Source organism: Python bivittatus, unplaced genomic scaffold, assembly GCF_059951505.1.
Source record: "Python bivittatus isolate LINGU-HERP-01145 unplaced genomic scaffold, Pbiv_v1 ctg000570_np1212, whole genome shotgun sequence".
Classification (NCBI taxonomy): Eukaryota; Metazoa; Chordata; class Lepidosauria; order Squamata; family Pythonidae; genus Python; species Python bivittatus.
In genome coordinates this window covers 15,781,705-15,798,510 of record NW_028277097.1, presented here as the reverse complement: position 1 = coordinate 15,798,510, position 16,806 = coordinate 15,781,705, and the positions used below count along the sequence as shown (strand labels likewise).

Sequence of the window (16,806 nt, the reverse complement as noted above, 5' to 3'; positions counted from 1 at the left end):
GAGGGTGCATGGAGGTTCCCCTAGGCCAGTGTTCCTCAACCTCAGCAACTTGAAGATGTGTGGACTTCCACTCCCACAACTGAGAATCTGGGAGTTGAAGTCCACACATCTTCAAGTTGCTGAGGCTGAGAAACACCCCACCAGCCTAATCATTGGTGTTTCTAGGCAGAGCTGAAAAGAGCCCTAACCTAAAATCCAGAGCCATTGCCAGTGAGTCATTGTGGACAATAAAGGGCCCTGATAGAGTTAGTGAGTTATTTATTGTGCCTTTGAGTCATTGTTGACTCCTGGAAACTGCTTGGACTAGTCCCTAAAGTTTTCTTGGCAAGGTTTTTGGAAGTAGTTTGCCCTTGCCTTTTTCTTCCTGGGGCTGAGAGTGACTGACCCAAGGTCACCCAGCTGGCTTTGTGCCTCAGGTGGGACTAAAACTCACAGCCTCCTGGTTTCTAGCCTGGTGCCTTAACCCTTATACCAAACTGGCTCCCCCCTCCAAAAAATTACACTTACAGAAAATATGACACCCAAAGAAGTGTTTCACAATCTAAAACCTTAACAGTATTAAAAATATTACAGTACTTTCAATATTATGAAGGGCATTTGTCAATTTGTGCTTTTCATTTGTGGCTGATTTAGTCCAGCATATCCCCCAGTGCCTAACCACTGGGTCCAGGGAGTTCGAAAGTAGGAGTGGGAGAGCAATAACTTCTTCCTCTGTGGCTTCCTAGCATCTGGTACTCAAAGCATGCAAGTCCATGATGTCAGAGATTTTCAAGTAGCTGCTGATAGCCTGTCCTCCATGAATTTGTCCTGTTTCCCTTTAAAACCATCTAAATGGCTTTCCTCTTCCACTCTCTTAGAAGCTGAACTTTGCACTTGGTTAAGAAGTCCTGAATCTCTGTGTGCTTAGTTTCAAGAGATTTGAAATCCAAGTCTGGATTTTATCTGGGTCCGCCATGCCTCCTCTCACTTACCTTTCCTCTAAACTAAGAAAATTCTAAACACTACAGTCTTGCCTCAGAAACAAGCTGCTCCAGCCCTTTAATCAATTTGGCTGCCCTTTTTTGTACCTTGCAGAGGACTTATCTGGTTCTTAATTTCAGCAAATTGTGTGGTGAGTACTTTTCATCTTAGACATTTTAGCCTCGCTGATATGCGATACCAAAACGGCATCAATGCTCTGTAATGTTTATAGCAGTGGTTCACAACTTTGGATGCCCAGATGTTTTGCGCTGATAAGAACTGCAGGAGAACAATATTTAGGTACCCTTGCTGGGAATCACTGACCTATAGACTTGTCCCACGTCAGCTTTTTGAACAATGGCCACTTCTTACTCTTCATCTTCTACCAAGTTAAATTTCACCGGAAGCATTAAGGGTTAAAAGTTTGCTAATTTAGGAGCGCTGCCAGAAGAGACTGATTCAAGCCTCAACTTTCAAATAATAAAGGAAGAGGGCTTGATTGCCACACTTCCCGAGGGCTGACCAGAAAGGTGAAAGACAAGTTACCAAAGAGGATAAGCCAGTTCAGAGGACTGAAAGGCAAAGCCCAGGGCTCGGTAACCTTCGGGTGAACGTGATCTTTCCTCTTGGCAACAGTCCCCAAATTAACACCCACTAATGGCAAACATGCATGCAAAGAATACACTAGTTATGGTTGTTACGAACTGTTTAGGAAGCTTCTCAACTTACTTCTAAAAAATAATCGAAAGCAAAAGCCCAACAGTGACCTCTTTGCCATCCTCTTTTTAAGAGAAAGAACAGGAAATATTCCCAGTTAATTCTCCCACCTCCATAGAAAGGAAGGGAGTGGATTCAGCAGCTACACAAGGGAATTAAGATGTCTTGCTTATGAGTCATTCGATGGCCTGTAGACAAACCTCAGACACTCAATACTTCTATTTCTCATCCTACCTATATTTATATTCACCCATAAAAAAAACCTAAGTCACGCAAAATTACATTCAATGAATTATTCTATGAGGCAGAACACAAATGTTTCCACACTTGTACCAAGTCAGTCATTCTATAAAACAAATAGAAACACCACTTTCAACAGCAGGATTTACTCATACAGACTGGGTGCCTTCAGATGGAATGTCAAACTACAGTTTGCTCATAAGCAAGATTAAATTTAACTTGCATGCTTTTATCTTCCTCATTGTTTTTAAACAAGTGAGGAAATTAGAACTTTCCTGTTTGGGTTAACGAAAGCATACAGCTTGTGGCTGCATCTCAATGTGGCATATAGTGCTAAGTGGTATGGTCAGTTGAATTTAGATACAACAACAAACTATGGTTTGCTACCCATTCTGATAGGAAGCTTCTAATGCCCTCTCCTTCTGAGAGAGGAAGGGGATCTAAGCTTAAGGCAGCTTGTGCTAAAGCAATTTTGCATTTACTGTATAGATTTCCAAAGTTTCAAACTGTTGGCAGATACAGTTTTTAAAAATTAGCTGTTATTTTCTGGGAGAGAGATCTATTAATGCCCTTTAATTTAGCTCTGCAAGCTGTGAATCTTGGAAAGCTGGGAGGTCTCTTTTCCAGTGGTTTCAACAACTAAGGGGCCTTAAATGTTGACTGTCCCCTTTCCTCTCACCGTTTAATTTAATCATCATAATTCTGGCTGGCTGAAGTGAAAGTTATAAACATACCTACGTACATGTTAAGATATCAGGAAGAGAAAAACAAGTTAAATAAAAGCTGCTATGGTCTCTGACATTTTAAGGAGTCTTATGTGTGTTTTGAATTGCCAGTTGCACTTAAAGATATATTATACTATAATATACTTCAGATATTAAACTAAATATATGAAATAAGAAACCATCATAACTTCTACCTCAAATTCAAATGTAATGTATTAAATTATTTGGCACAATCCAAAATATGCACACCATATTTCTGATAGCTTCCCCAATTTTCTCATTTAATTATTCTGTATTTTAGATGGCTTCCTGGACACTGTCCAGTTTTAGTCTCAGATTAAGAAAAGACCCCTCTTTGGGAATTTTAATTAGAGAAAAGTGCTCCTTTGGACCACGACACAGAAATCCAATAGACAAGGGTGGTTGGCACAAATTTAATTATGGATAAAAATTCACTTTCAGCTTTGAGGCAGAGCCTATCCCAACATGAGAAACAGAAAGGACAATTTTCTGCTAGTTTGTCACATGAATCCAGCAAGAAACCATAATGTGTTTTGTCTGCTTTTCACTTAGCATAAACAATGGTTTGTTTTAGCACAATAAATCCTAGCTAATGATTGGCTTAGTGACTATAATTGTAGCTTAACATGATGGGAAAATAGGGACATGACCCTAGTTTGATTTTGTGTGTTGCTCAAAACTCTTAATGAATTCATAAAGATCTATGGCAAGAGTAGCTAAAATAGAAGGGAAATGGCCTCAGGGATTAGCCAAGCAAGCCATGATTACTTTGCCCATGTGCAAGACACAGGCTTGATTAACAAACAAGCCAATGGCTTAATGCGATTTGTGAATATAAGGAAGACACACAAGACTGCTTCTAAAATACACTGTTCTGCAATGAAGCCTTTTTTTTTTTTGACAGGATCAGTCACTCCTGGTCAAGTATCATCTAAACACAGGCTTCTGAAACCAGTTTTATAGAACTCTGGATCCTGGCAACTGATTTTTATAGGAGTTGACTCTGGTTGCAGACTGTTTTCAATTGAGTGTCTGGTTATTGCTCACCTCCATATTCTCCCATGCTGCCACATTTATTAATGTGTCTGTATTACTCAGCCCTTTCACCTCCTAGCACTTATTCTAAACTGCCACAGACAGAAGTTACCACAGTTGCAGGAAGTACAAACAATGCCTCTTTGCCTAATCAGAATGACTTCTCTAAATCATGTCACAAATCCATTAGTCAGCAACTGCCCCCAAATTGACGACAGAGTTCGGTTTTAGGAGAGCAGTGCTTCCCAAACAAATCCAACTGTGCCTTTATCAGAATGCTAAATGCTTGTACAGCATCCAAGTGAATGGGAAATCAGCAGTATACAATATTAAAAAGCTGCAAGAGATAAATCTGAAATCTTAGTGCTACCTCAGAAAAATAAGAACCTCAAAACATGTTCTGCCCATTTTTTTGGTACAAATTTGTGCAGTTATATAAGGAGGAGGCAACAAAAATCAAAAGTAGCTATCAGGCTAGTTTACTATAGGTTAAGGAAGTCAACCTGAATCAATTACTTATAAGAAAATCTAGCCTAGATAAAAAGAAGATAAAGTAACTCCTTAGGATGGGCAAAATCCTACTAAGGCCAGATTCATTTCCATGTACTTAGCTTTTCCCAGGACGGTATAGTAAAATGAAGATTGTGCTAATCCTGAGGCACATGCAAACAATATTTAAAACTTTCCACAATATTGCACTAAAGAGCTATTCAATTCATCTGATTGGTATCAGGTGGGGCATATTAACACTGTCTTTTATTCTTGTTCCCTAACCTACTCCTCCTTGATACTCTTTGCAAATACTCCTTTGAACATAGCCTAAACGTTCAGAAATGGCTCCTGACATTGCAAACATTTAGTGGACCCAGCAGAAATATAATTTGTTCTATGTTTTTTGTCTGACTATTGTAAATCTGGTTATTATAATGTTGACTGAAGTGTTACTATAGAATTCTGGAATAATGAGGAGTACTTCTCATAAAAAAGGGAGTTAAAATACATATCCTATAACCATTATTATGTAAAACAGATATCCCTACCATCTCCAGATATCCTGAATTCCCAGTTAGCAGGACCAGTTTTTCTTTTGTTAGATTTATATCCTGCTTTTTCTCTAGGAGCTCAAGGTAGTACCTGTGGATCTCCCTTCTCTTCAATAGGGCCATGATTCTTGGGGATTATTGGTATTGCAATCCCAATGTATCTAGAGGGAACTCAAGTGGAAACAGAAGATATGAAATCTACTTACAAAAGTGGGACCTCAACAATTAGCTGAATGAGGCAGCATAGCAATTCTTCCATAAGATCTTCACATTCAGATCCTAAAACAAAACAAGGAAATGCTGTTGGATATTTCAATATTAGTACAGTAATCTTGCTTCCAATCTTTTACAGGGAAATGGGACAAATTTCATCAGATTCCCATTTACTGAAGTTTAAATTCTCCACTGTCTGGTATTTTTAAAAATGGCTCAAAAACAGCAAGTTGAAATACAGGCCAGGGATTTAATTCAAATTAAAAATTCCATGTCTTCAGATTGTTACCATTACATCTCATAAATGGCAAAAAATTAGTTCTAGGTTATATAGAAATTGGTTAAAAGCCTATATCATCCAGAAATTAAACTTTAAGGAAGGAAAGGAACTGGTGAAAACATTTTCGGTAAGAAAGAAAGAAAGAAAGAAAATGAAGACGACAAGACAGTAAGGCAATCTCCAATTCTTTTTGTTTTGTCATTCAGCTCCCATTCAAGCAAGTATTATTCTTACTCTGCAGCAGTGTTTCTCAACCTCAGCAACTTTAAGACGTGTGGACTTCAACTCCCAGAATTCCCCCAGCCAGCTGGCTGGGGGAATTCTGGGAGTTGAAGTCCACACGTCTTAAAGTTGCTGAGGTTGAGAAACACTGCTCTACAGAATAAAGAATTAAGGCTAACTTATCCAAGAAAATTTGCCCAAGGCAGAATCTGGTCTTGTTCCCAGTCACTACAATTCCAAACCAACTGTCAAACAGCTGGTTTGTAGTTTATTCTGGCTGTAATATTTTAAATATAGCTTATTCAGACTTAAATACTGCAGTGCTTATACTCAAACAAGTAAAGTAGTCCATATGGGTATCAGACAATATTGAATCCCTTATATTTTTACCTAAATCTAGGAAAAACAGGTTGAGGCATACCCTGATTTCAAGTTATTGATCTCAGCAGAGTTTCTTTTTAATTATTATTAAATTTATATGCCGCCCAGAGGGTAAGTCTGGGCAGCTTACAATTAGTTGTAAGAGAGTTGAGAGATTTAGGTGAGAATTGATTGATTTAAAGGAGTAATGACATGATTCAAAGCAGTAAAGTTTGTCCTCCCAGGTCAGAAACACCAACAATTCAGGATAAATTTCTTTTGTAACATATTGAGGGAAAAAAGAAAATGCAATTTGAATAAGGAAGTTTAAAAGGGGATGCATTAAGTTAAATTTATATTGGATTTGGGACACTCAAACTGACCAATTTTCATCTGCTCATCACAAACTATAACTAGGACATGTCCCAAAACAGAAGTGGTCATTGGTTAAGTTTTTGTAAGGTAAGGATGAGTGAAACTGAAGAAAATGAAAATGTATATGCAGAAAAAAAATCCAGTTATTCAAAAATAAAGTAGGTTCTATGCTTAATTTTGCCAAGCAAGTCTGAGGCATCAGAAGGTTAAAGATTTTCAGCTCAAATGATCTTAGTGGGTACAACTGGCCAACCAGGAGGCAATTAGCTATTCTTTCAGCTTAGCCCTTCCACACAAAATTATCAGCATTGCACAGCTGACAAAATAAGCTCTGAGAAGCACCTTTCTCTCCAATCCAGTCATTAAACAAAAGCCTTAAAATCCAATTGCTTTCATTTGTCTGCTTCACTGCATCCAAAAGCAACAGGATCCTATTTTCCCCCCTTTCCATTTTGGTTACTTGGGGACACGTCAGTCATTTGCATCCACAATATTTACACACTTGGGGGAGCTTTTCAGTGCAAGTGAGTTTATAGGATTATGTCCTAGCACAAAGGGAAGGTTATATGCCATCATTATTCAAGCTTCGCAACATCCCAAATAGAGGAAATTATTCCAATTTTATAGAAGGGTAAACTAAAACAGGAAACAATCAGCTGGCAGAAGATCACAGTGCAGCAGAGATCACACCAAAGAGGAATTCCAATTTCCTGGCTTCTGGATCCTGCTCCAAACCAACAGACCACACACAAGCACCTTCTTTTTCTTTTTAAAAGATGTTGTATTGTTTATTAAACAAGGCAAATAAATGTCACTTTCTTCAACCAACTTAGCACTGAAAGTTTCACTGTTTCGAATAACAGGAATGATTCTCTAAGTGTTCACTTGTCTGGAACAAAAGAATATAAATATTTCTTAATGACTGGGTGGAGGGATATTTAATGACTCTCTCCCACCCCCACCCTCCCACCTTTGGAATGTAACACTGATTAGAACTAGTAGATGGGTGAAGAAAAGTTATTGTGAATTATAAATGGGGGAGGAGGACAGAGCTGTGTGCCATGCTGGCTGGAATTCTGGAAGCGGTAATCGCAACACATTTGGAGGATGCCAGATTGGAGAGTGTGCTTAGCATATTCCCAAAATCAAGGACAAATTTTAAGTTAACAAATCTCATCTGACATACAACCCAGCCTGGAATTTCTTTCATTAGGACGCTTGGGTTTATCCCAAGCAGCCTTCTTCCTACACTTCTCCCCTGGGGTTCAAGATTTCCACAAAAGGGCTTCTACTGATGAACCAGCCTTCAAGTTTCCACTCCCAAATATTTTACAGCTTCAAAAGTCAAAAACAAACTGGGAATCACATTTGCTCTCTAAGGACAGGCTTAATATGTGCCTGTTTGACATTCCACTCAGCCGCCTTTCTTCTGTGGTTCTATCCCAGCTGAGCTTTGAAAGACTTTCCAACAAGAAAGCACCCAAAAGTTTGTTTTGCAGGAATCCACCTTGATGTTATTAAAATATGGTTATTGACAGCAGGGTCATTCCTGTGCGAAAGATGTAGCTACTATTAACATAAAAAAGATGCCCCAACGTCAAGTTCTGCATGTAATCTCAAAGCCATAATTGCCATGCCTGCTATTTCAGCGGAAGGGCAATTCTTGTGTGTTTTCGTATCGAAACCACCCTGTTTAACACGATCTTTGTTTTTTTAGTCTTTGACATTTACTGTCTTACTAAGATTAAGAAAATCTTTTCTCAACATGGGAAGAACCCTGTGTGCTGTGATTTGAGCAAGAGGCACAGACTGGCTTAATGAGCAAATCTGTAAATGAACAGATAGAGTCAGATATGAACAAGCATAGTCACACTCATTGGGATAGGAATAAGATCTCCAGCTTGTCTACCATATTTAAAGTTTTCCTTGATTAAGGAAATAAAAGAATGCATCGGGAATAAAACAGTGCTGGAAATCACAAAGCAACTGTCTTGTTTTTCTTACAGGTGTCTTGGGCCTTCATTGTATATAAACATCCAAGCAGGCAACTAATTGCAGGACACCACAGGAGCCCAGCAAGCTTTTAGCAAAGAATTATTAACTTCCCAAGTTCTCTCCATATTTTTCTGGATCTGCTCAAAGGGGAAACTGGATGATTTTACAATTTGTGAAGGCCAAAAGAAGGAAGAACTGTCTCCAGAGGTCATGCAAATGTTGTGTTGAGAGGAGCAAGACGCTGCACTGGATTGGAAAACCAAAGGTACAGGTAGTCCTCAACTTATGACTATTTGTTCAGCAACCATTCAGTTATGAACATGCTGAAAAAAGTGACTTATGACCAGTGCTCAAAGTTACAGCTGCTGCAGCATCCCTGTGGTTACATGATCAAAATTTGGGTGCTTGGCAGCCCACCTGCACTTATAACCACAAGGGTTTTTCAACTCCCCCCATCCGCCTATCTCCCCATCTATGCCCCTTTGCCCCCCTGCAGCCCTGCACTCCGCCACCACAGCTGACCTTCACCGTCTTCTTGCTCCTGCTGCTGACGTGCCTGGCCTGGGTGCTAGGCCAGGCTCCGCTTTGGCTGTCGGGGGGGGGGGAGGGGAATCTGAAAGCAGCCCCTGAGCAGCAGCGTGCCAAAATGCCCCTTTGTGCTTTGCTCCTGAATGGGGCTGGGCTTTTGGCTTTTTTTTTTTTGCAGCATGAACCAGGAGTTCTTTGCAAAGGGGCATTTTGGTGCGCCGGGGCTCTGGCTGCTTTTCACTTTTTTTTTTTCCCTGCAGCTGAAGCCCAGCCCAGCAGCCAGGCCAGGCATGCCTCATCAGCAGCAGGAGCCAGAAGACAGCGAAGGTTAGCTGGGGCAGCGGAGCTCAGAGCAGCAGGGGTCTTGGAGTGCAGGGTGGTGAGGGGGACTGCAGTTGGGACTGGGCTGGGGCGACCATGGCTCCCCAGGGCATGACAAGCAGCCCTAGAGCTGTGTGGTTCTGTGGCTGCTTGCTGGGTGCAGGGTGGCCAAAAGGGCAGAGATGGGGGTGAGATAGGCAGGTGAGGGGAGTTGGACGCAGTCCTTTACCTTACTGAGGCTCAGGGCTGGGAGGGACCAAGCTCTGAATGGCTTGGCTTGGGTACTTGCTTAACAACCTGCAATTCTCGGTTAATGACGGCAACTGGGTCTGCTGGAATTGTAGTCGCTAAGTGATGTGGTCAGTGATGTCTCACTTTATGACTGCATCACTTAGCGATGGAAATTCCAGTCCCAATTACGGTCATAAGTCGAGGACTACTGTATGCAATCTCTATGCAGGGCATACAATGGGACAAGATCTGATGGTAAGCTTGGCCACACAGATGATCCTACAAGACAGTCCTGCTGGGTCTGGCCAACAACCAACTAATGCGGCAGCCTGCCAGGTCTTCCTGAAGACACAAGACAGTTGTGGAGACAGCCACTCTTCAGCTTATACAAGGGTTTACTGGTTTTGATCTTGGTGGTTCCATCCAGCCATCGTAACTAACAGCTTCTAACAGAGCTATCTTCTTTCAGTTCCTCAAATACTCTTTTGAACTCATCTAATTCACCAGCTAGCTCTTACCACACTTTGTGGCAGCAACTTCCAAAGCTAAATTATCTGTTGTCTGAAGGAGTCCTTTCTTCTGCTAGAAGTTGCTGGCCAGCACTGAATCCAGGACATGATAGAGACTCCCTCTTTTCTCTGCCAGGACATAAATAGGCCCCAAAGGCTTGCTTCTCCCTCAAATACAACATCGCACAAGAAATGCTTAATTTTATCTGCAGATGAATGGGTTGTGAAAAATTTACCCAGACTGATGGTCACCCAACTGGTAAGGAGATCTGTACCAAAACAACACAGCATGGAGTTCCGCTCTACTCCAGCCTGCCTACTCTGGTTCTCCAGTTCACCTCCCTTAGCCAATAATTCACGCTTAGTGAGCATACTCAGACCTTTATCTGATTTAAGATTTGGAAGAGATTTCCCCAGTAAGGTAATGTTTTATTTATTTCTGTTGAACTTGGGATCTGCCCACAAACTGCTAATATATTTCTCTGGTTAAATATGTTGCTCTAAAAATAGGCCTACCACGAATGCCCCCTAGGAGACGGTAGCACCTAGCCTATGTCAAAGCTAGGTAGCAACAGATTCATTCGCATGTGGATGGGAGACCACTCAGAAATCATAGGGCTGTGCCTAGACTGGAAAGTAAAAACAACAACAGCAACAAAAATAATAAATTCCTGGAAGAAAGCAATGATGAAGCATTACTGTATTACTGTTGTCAATATAGCAAGAGTTGAACTATAATGGAGATAAATTACAGTGCATTCTGAAAATATTCAGACCCCCTTTACTTTTTTCAAATTTGTTATGTTGTAGCCTGATACTACAATCATTCAAATTCATTTTTTTCCTCATTAATCTACACTCAGTACCCCATAATGACAAAGTGAAAACAGAATTTTAGAAATGTCTGTAAATTTATTAAAAAGAAGTAACTGAAATATCACATGTACTTAAGTATTCAGACACTTTACTCAGTACTTTGTTGAAGCACCTTTGGCAGCAATTACAGCCTTGAGTCTTTTTCAGTATGACGCGACAAGCTTTGCACACCTGGATTGGGGGATTTTCTGCCATTCTTTGCAAATCCTCTCAAGCTCAATCAGGTTGGATGGGGACCGTCGGTGGACAGCCATTTCCAGGTCTCTCCAGAGAGGTTCAATAGGGTTCAAGTCAGGGCTCTGGCTGGGCCACTCTAGGACATTCACAGAGTTGTCCCTAAGCCACTCCTCTGTTGTCTTGGCTGTGCGCTTAGGATCATTGTCATGTTGGAAGGTGAACCTTCAGCCCAGTCTGAGGTCCTGAGCACTGTGGAACAGGTTTTCATTGAGGATATCTCTGTACTTTGCTCCATTCAGCTTTCCCTCAACCCTGACCATTCTCCCAGTCCCTGCTGCTGAAAAACACCCCCACAGCACGATGCTGCCACCACCATGCTTCACTGATGGGATGGTATTGGGCAGGTGATGAGTGGTGCCTTGTTTCCTCCACACATAACATTTAGAATTGAGGCCAAATAGTTCAATCTTGGTTTCATCAGACCAGAGAATCTTGTTCCTCACAGTCTGAGAGTCCTTCAGGTGCTTTTTTGCAAACTCCAAGCGGGCTTTCATGTGTTTTGCATGAGAGGCTTCTGTCTAGCCACTCTGCCATAAAGCCCAGAGAGCTGCAGTGATGGTTGTCCTTTGTCCCATCTCCACACAGGATCTCTGAAGCTCAGTCAGAGGGACCATTGGGTTCTTGGTCACCTCTCTTACTAAGGCTCTTCTCCCCCAATTGCTCAGTTTGGGCGGGTGACCAGCTCTTGGAAGAGTCCTGGTTGTGCCAAACTTCTTCCATTTGAGAATTATGGAGGCCACTGTGCTCTTGGGAACCTTCAGTGCAGCAAAAAAATTTTTGTAGCCTTCCCCAGATCTGTGCCTTGCAATAATCCTGTCTCTGAACTCTTCAGGCAGTTCCTTTAACCTCATGGCTTTTGCTCTGATACAGTATGCATTGTCAGCTGTGAGGCCTTCTACAGAGAGGTGTGTGCCTTTCCAAATCATGTCCAATCAATTTAATTTACCACAGGTAGACTCCAATCAAGGTGTAGAAACAGCTCAGCAACTATCAAGAGAAATGGGAGGCACCTGAGCTAAATTTCAAGTGTTGTTGCAAAGGGTCTGAATATACACCAATCTGATATTTCAGTTTTTCCTTTTTCATACATTTGCAAACATTTCTAAAATTCTGTTTTCACTTTGTCATTATGGGGTACTGAGTGTAGATTAATGAGAAAAAAAATGAATTTGAACGATTGTAGTATCAGGCAGCAACATAACAAAACTGAAAAAAGGGAAGGGGGTCTGAATACTTTCAGAATGCACTGTATACTTCTTTTTTTATACATACAGTTGTATGCAAAAGTGTGGACACCCCTAGTCAAATTACATATTTCAAAGAATCCCTAACAGACAACCTCTACATGGTACACATATTTTTCTGCAAAGCTGAATGTATATTATTTATGAGCAATTGTTCACAGATTCAAAGTAAGAAAACAGTGTCTATGGCAGATTCAGAAGTTTGAACACCCTTTTAATCAGTGCTTAGTAATACCCTATGGCAAAAATAACAGCTGCCAAACATTTCCTACAGCCAACTAAGAGTCCTTTTATTCTTACTTTTGGATTCCACCCCCCACCACAAACTTCCTTGTAGTACTCTTTCAACTAAGAAATACTCTTGGGTTGTCTTGCATGCGCTGAATGTTTGAGACCGCCCACAGATCTGCAATAATACTCAAGCCTGGGGACTGTGAAGGCCATTCTGAAACCTTGACCCTTCTTTTCTGTAAGCATTTCATGGTAGAGTTGGAGGTATGCTTCAGGTCACTGTTTTGTTGAAATACCAAACTTGTTTTCAGTTTCAATTTCTCCATATCTCAAGGTACCCTGTAGGGCAGTGTTTCTCAACCTTGGCAACTTTCAGACGTGTGGACCTCAACTCCCAAAATTCCCCAGTCTGCCATGCTGGCTGGGGAATTCTGGGAGTTGAAGTCCACACGTCTTAAAGTTGCCAAGGTTGAGAAACACTGCTGTAGGGAGTCACTGAAACATCCATTCTGACCAGGTATGCTTCAACTTTTACGTACATTATATTTATCACAACTCTATTTATGATCAAATGATATATTAACAATGTATTGTGAAACATCAAACTGGGAAACATAAGAACAAACATTTTGCAGTATGATAACCCTTTCAGCTAAGGTGTGACGCCATTTGTTCTCTTAGAAGGGTTCAATATTTACCATAGGAGCCGGGTGTTTTTTCCTCATAGGTAAAATGAAGCTGCAACTCCTCTTCTGACATCTGACAGATCAACACTTTCAGCAGGCAGCAAATAATAAACAGAGCATTCTGAGCCTGCCAGATAAAGAGGTGGCTGGAAGAGAAACAGGAGTTTCAACAGCCTATATACCAATCAAACATATAGCAAGAAATGCATTCAAGATATTCATTACATCATATCACCTGCTTGAGTTAAAACCATGATCTTCTGAGCCTAAAAAAACCCAGAGCACACCTACACAATAAAGTATTTGTATAGGTAATAATAAGAATTGCAATATTATTTAATAAAACACTGCTGAGGTAGTTTTAATTTGTCTCAACTAATGGCTAAGATATTAGGTACCTTCAGTCTAATTAACTATTCTAAACTGCCAAATGGACATCTGTCCCTTAAGTTTCCTCCTCTTCTCCCAAAAGGCAGAATGTGTTTAAAACACAACCATTACTTTGGTTAACCTATTGAAACGCCAAAATACTGAAAATTTACCAAAAGATCTTCCCATTCTGCTGGGGGAAAAGGGGGAAATGGAATGCCTTTTTTTCTATCATAATGTAAGAGACAAACCACTGGATTTAAATTTATTTATAAATTTGTCATATTGTTACCTTAAACTCTTCTAAGTTTCAAGAGTTTTGAATCGGAAACTATAAAATGGAGGACCGAAGCACTAGAATGGATTTTTTCCTTTCCCAGCCTAAGCAAATAAGGAAATAGTTCTGTCTTGGATATAAGAAAGGCAAGAGCTTAATACCTATTTTAATTTATATAAGCAAATACTGTTGACCGCAGGGCTGCTGGTCCCCATATTCTTAGCTCTTCAACAATAATGTCTATTTTTCCCATGGTGTAGATTTCATTGTTGGGCAAACTACCTTTGGACCTGAGGCTGCTGCAGGCTGGGAGAAAGATTAAGGCCTATCTTTTTATTAGGTTTTTAAGGGCTGGTGCTGTTTTTTTCAATGTGAATGCTCTGCAATGTGCACATTTGTGTTTGTGTGTGAGTATTTACATATGGTTTTTAATGCTTCTACATGTATACCGTAAGCCACCAGGAGCAGGGAGCATGTGCCTTTTAAAAAGAAATAAAAGATACAAAGTAAGCTGAGTGGTAGAAGCAAATATCTCAGGGGCAGTGCGCTTTTGTGCATTTGTCTTCCAGTAAATGAACATTTTCTGGCCAGCTTCATCAACTATGGTAGCCTTTTCTAAAGGGACCCTGTCAAGGTTTTGTACCAGGCATGAAAACTGCTCTTTTCACATTCTCAAGCAGATGTCAGAAAATCAGAGAAGCAGGTTTACTGCATAAAATTAGGAAGCTACATAGGCAAAGAAGTGATTTATCTAACAGCATCCTCAAATCTTGCCTTCTGTATGTGTCGGTCCCCAGGTTTAAGTCCTGGGCTCCCTCCTCCTGCCTTTTCTAGCCCATGGTCACGTAGCCAACCTTCTGAAGACCTCTGCCACCCCTGCCTGGTTTACAAACAGGCTTTTCCTGCTGTGAGAAACAGAGATTTCCGCCGCACCGGTTTTGACCCTTACAGACAGCAACCAATTTATGAGAATGCTTACAACATGCCCTCCAAATGTCAGCTACCTTCACTAACCTCAAAATGTTCTGCACTCTCTTTATACCTTGACCCCAGTTTTTTAAAACATGCAAGATGTTTTACTGAATGGGAAAGTATTGAACACCAGACAATGAGTGAAGTGGATCCTTGCTAGCTACAGTCCCAAACTTGAAAAATATTAAGCGTGGGTATAATTTCATACTGTTGTACAATGTTATCAGCTTGTCAGTTGCAGGTTGCTTTCTATAATCCATCATCTGTCAAAAAACTCCCTGAGTCACCTCCGTTCTTTGGAATTGTCAGACAGAAAAACTCTTCTGGGCCAGAATCCAACTCTATTGTCTAACTCTTTTAGTCACTGATGTCACTGGATGCAATATGAACTTACCAGCATGGCTCATTCAGGGTAATTAATAGAGTGTAGAACACCCTGTAATATTAGTCAAGTGGATAAACTTTCAGAGGCCAGCAACCACATTTTTGGAAAGCGAGGGCCACAGATGCTAGGGGAAGTATGTAAAGTACATCTGGCCATGTCAGACAGATGGACAGAGTCAAGCATTTGGGTTTTTTCCCTTTTTTTTTTTTTTAAAGTGGGAATTGGGGGATACTTACTTTGCCTTTCTTGGTTTTAGAAAATGTTACCCCTGTGTTCATGCATATGCTATAGTTTTTGTGTGCTTCCTGCCATAAAACAATAGGAAACCTATCACCACCACCATGCAATTTGATGAAAGGGTCTCTGAGAGCATTAAATAGGGACTCTGAGTTACATAAATGCAGTTGGCTGTGCATCTGTAGGGATTAGCCAGCCCATCACCAAGCTCCCTCAGCAGCAGCTGTGCACATTTCATCCTGGGTCGGGTTTAGTATTTGTGTTTTTCAGTAACCCAAATCAGCAAGTAAGATAACATACTCACTTCTGACATTCTGCTGAAATTTTTAGTTCTTTGGTTCTGGAAAGGAAGACTTTAATCAGTGAGGCAAGATTTCCCGTCCGGGGGTTATTCTCCACTAGGAAGAAGAGCAGGACAAGTTAAATAATGTTTCAGGTTTTACAATGCTTATTTCTAGTCTAAAGCATGAAGACTGTGAGCCGAAATCAAATCAAATCTTCATTAGGGTCAAAGGCCAGCATAAGGAGGGTAGGGTAGTCAATTTAAAAAGCATAGAAAATACATCAGAAAAATAATAATAAAAAGCTAAAAGATATAAAATAGAAAGTATTATACCTAAAAGGAATCTAAAAGAAAAATTATGAAAAGCTAGAAGGTATGTATTAAAACAGAAAGTATATGTAAAAACAAGAGTCTAAAAGAATCTAACAGGAGGGGTAGGAGCATTAGATGGTTGTAGGGGAGCATAAAGGTTAGCATATGGCAGACTATATCTATCAAATTACAGAGCACTCTAGTAGGACGAACTAGATGCTCATTTAGACTAGTTTATGACACAGGTCATCATCTGACGAATTTCAATTGCTGCTGCACAGAACCTGGCAACATTATATGTTGTAGTGGGGTTGGTATCTGAAAGCAGCAGGGTGGTATAGAATTGACCTGTACGCCCTGGGTATTTATGCAATAGTGGTGAGATGAGGCTAGTACAAATGTCTCTGTAATACAGGCACTGGAGAAGCATGTGCTCTGTTTTTTCTGTGTGTCCAGAATCACGGGGGCATCGCCTCTCCAGGTAAGGGATCTTCCTGTATCGGCCTTCAAGGACAGCTGAGGGGAGGGCATGATATCATGCCAGAGTAAAGGCCCTCCAGTGCTTACGTACTTTGAGTTTGGTTAAGTATGCCATGGGGAGGCCGAGTACCTGTCGGATTCACTGGCAATAAAGATTGGGGGCCTGGCTAGATTCAGTTGGTGCTCTGTGTCTGCTACACACTGTTTCATGAGTGTTTTCTATTTTATATCTTTTAGCATTTTATTATTTTTTTTCCTGAGGTATTTTCTATGGTTTTTAAATTGACTATACCCTACCCTCCTTATGCTGGTCTTTGACTGTAATAAATATTTGATTTGATCTGTGAGCCTATGTACTCTTACCAGGGAATTACACTCAAACTTAACAAAGAATGTACCTGCTTCTTTGTAAATTTGCTCAGGACTAAGTTACAAAAAGGAA

At 40.6% G+C, this 16,806-nt stretch overlaps 1 protein-coding gene across 5 annotated transcripts in view; it reads right to left on the bottom strand.

Moving 5' to 3' along the window:
* Window positions 1-16,806, bottom strand: part of DYM (dymeclin) — a 203,318-nt gene that overhangs the window by 149,861 nt on the left and 36,651 nt on the right. For all 5 annotated transcript variants that reach the window (XM_088152700.1, XM_088152701.1, XM_088152699.1 and 2 more), the window contains 3 exons: window positions 15,594-15,687; window positions 13,062-13,195; window positions 4,948-5,020 (listed from right to left, as the gene is read on the bottom strand). In XM_088152700.1, coding sequence (XP_088008826.1) covers window positions 4,948-5,020; window positions 13,062-13,195; window positions 15,594-15,687 — 301 coding nt within the window. The remainder of the gene's footprint in view (window positions 1-4,947; window positions 5,021-13,061; window positions 13,196-15,593; window positions 15,688-16,806) is intronic.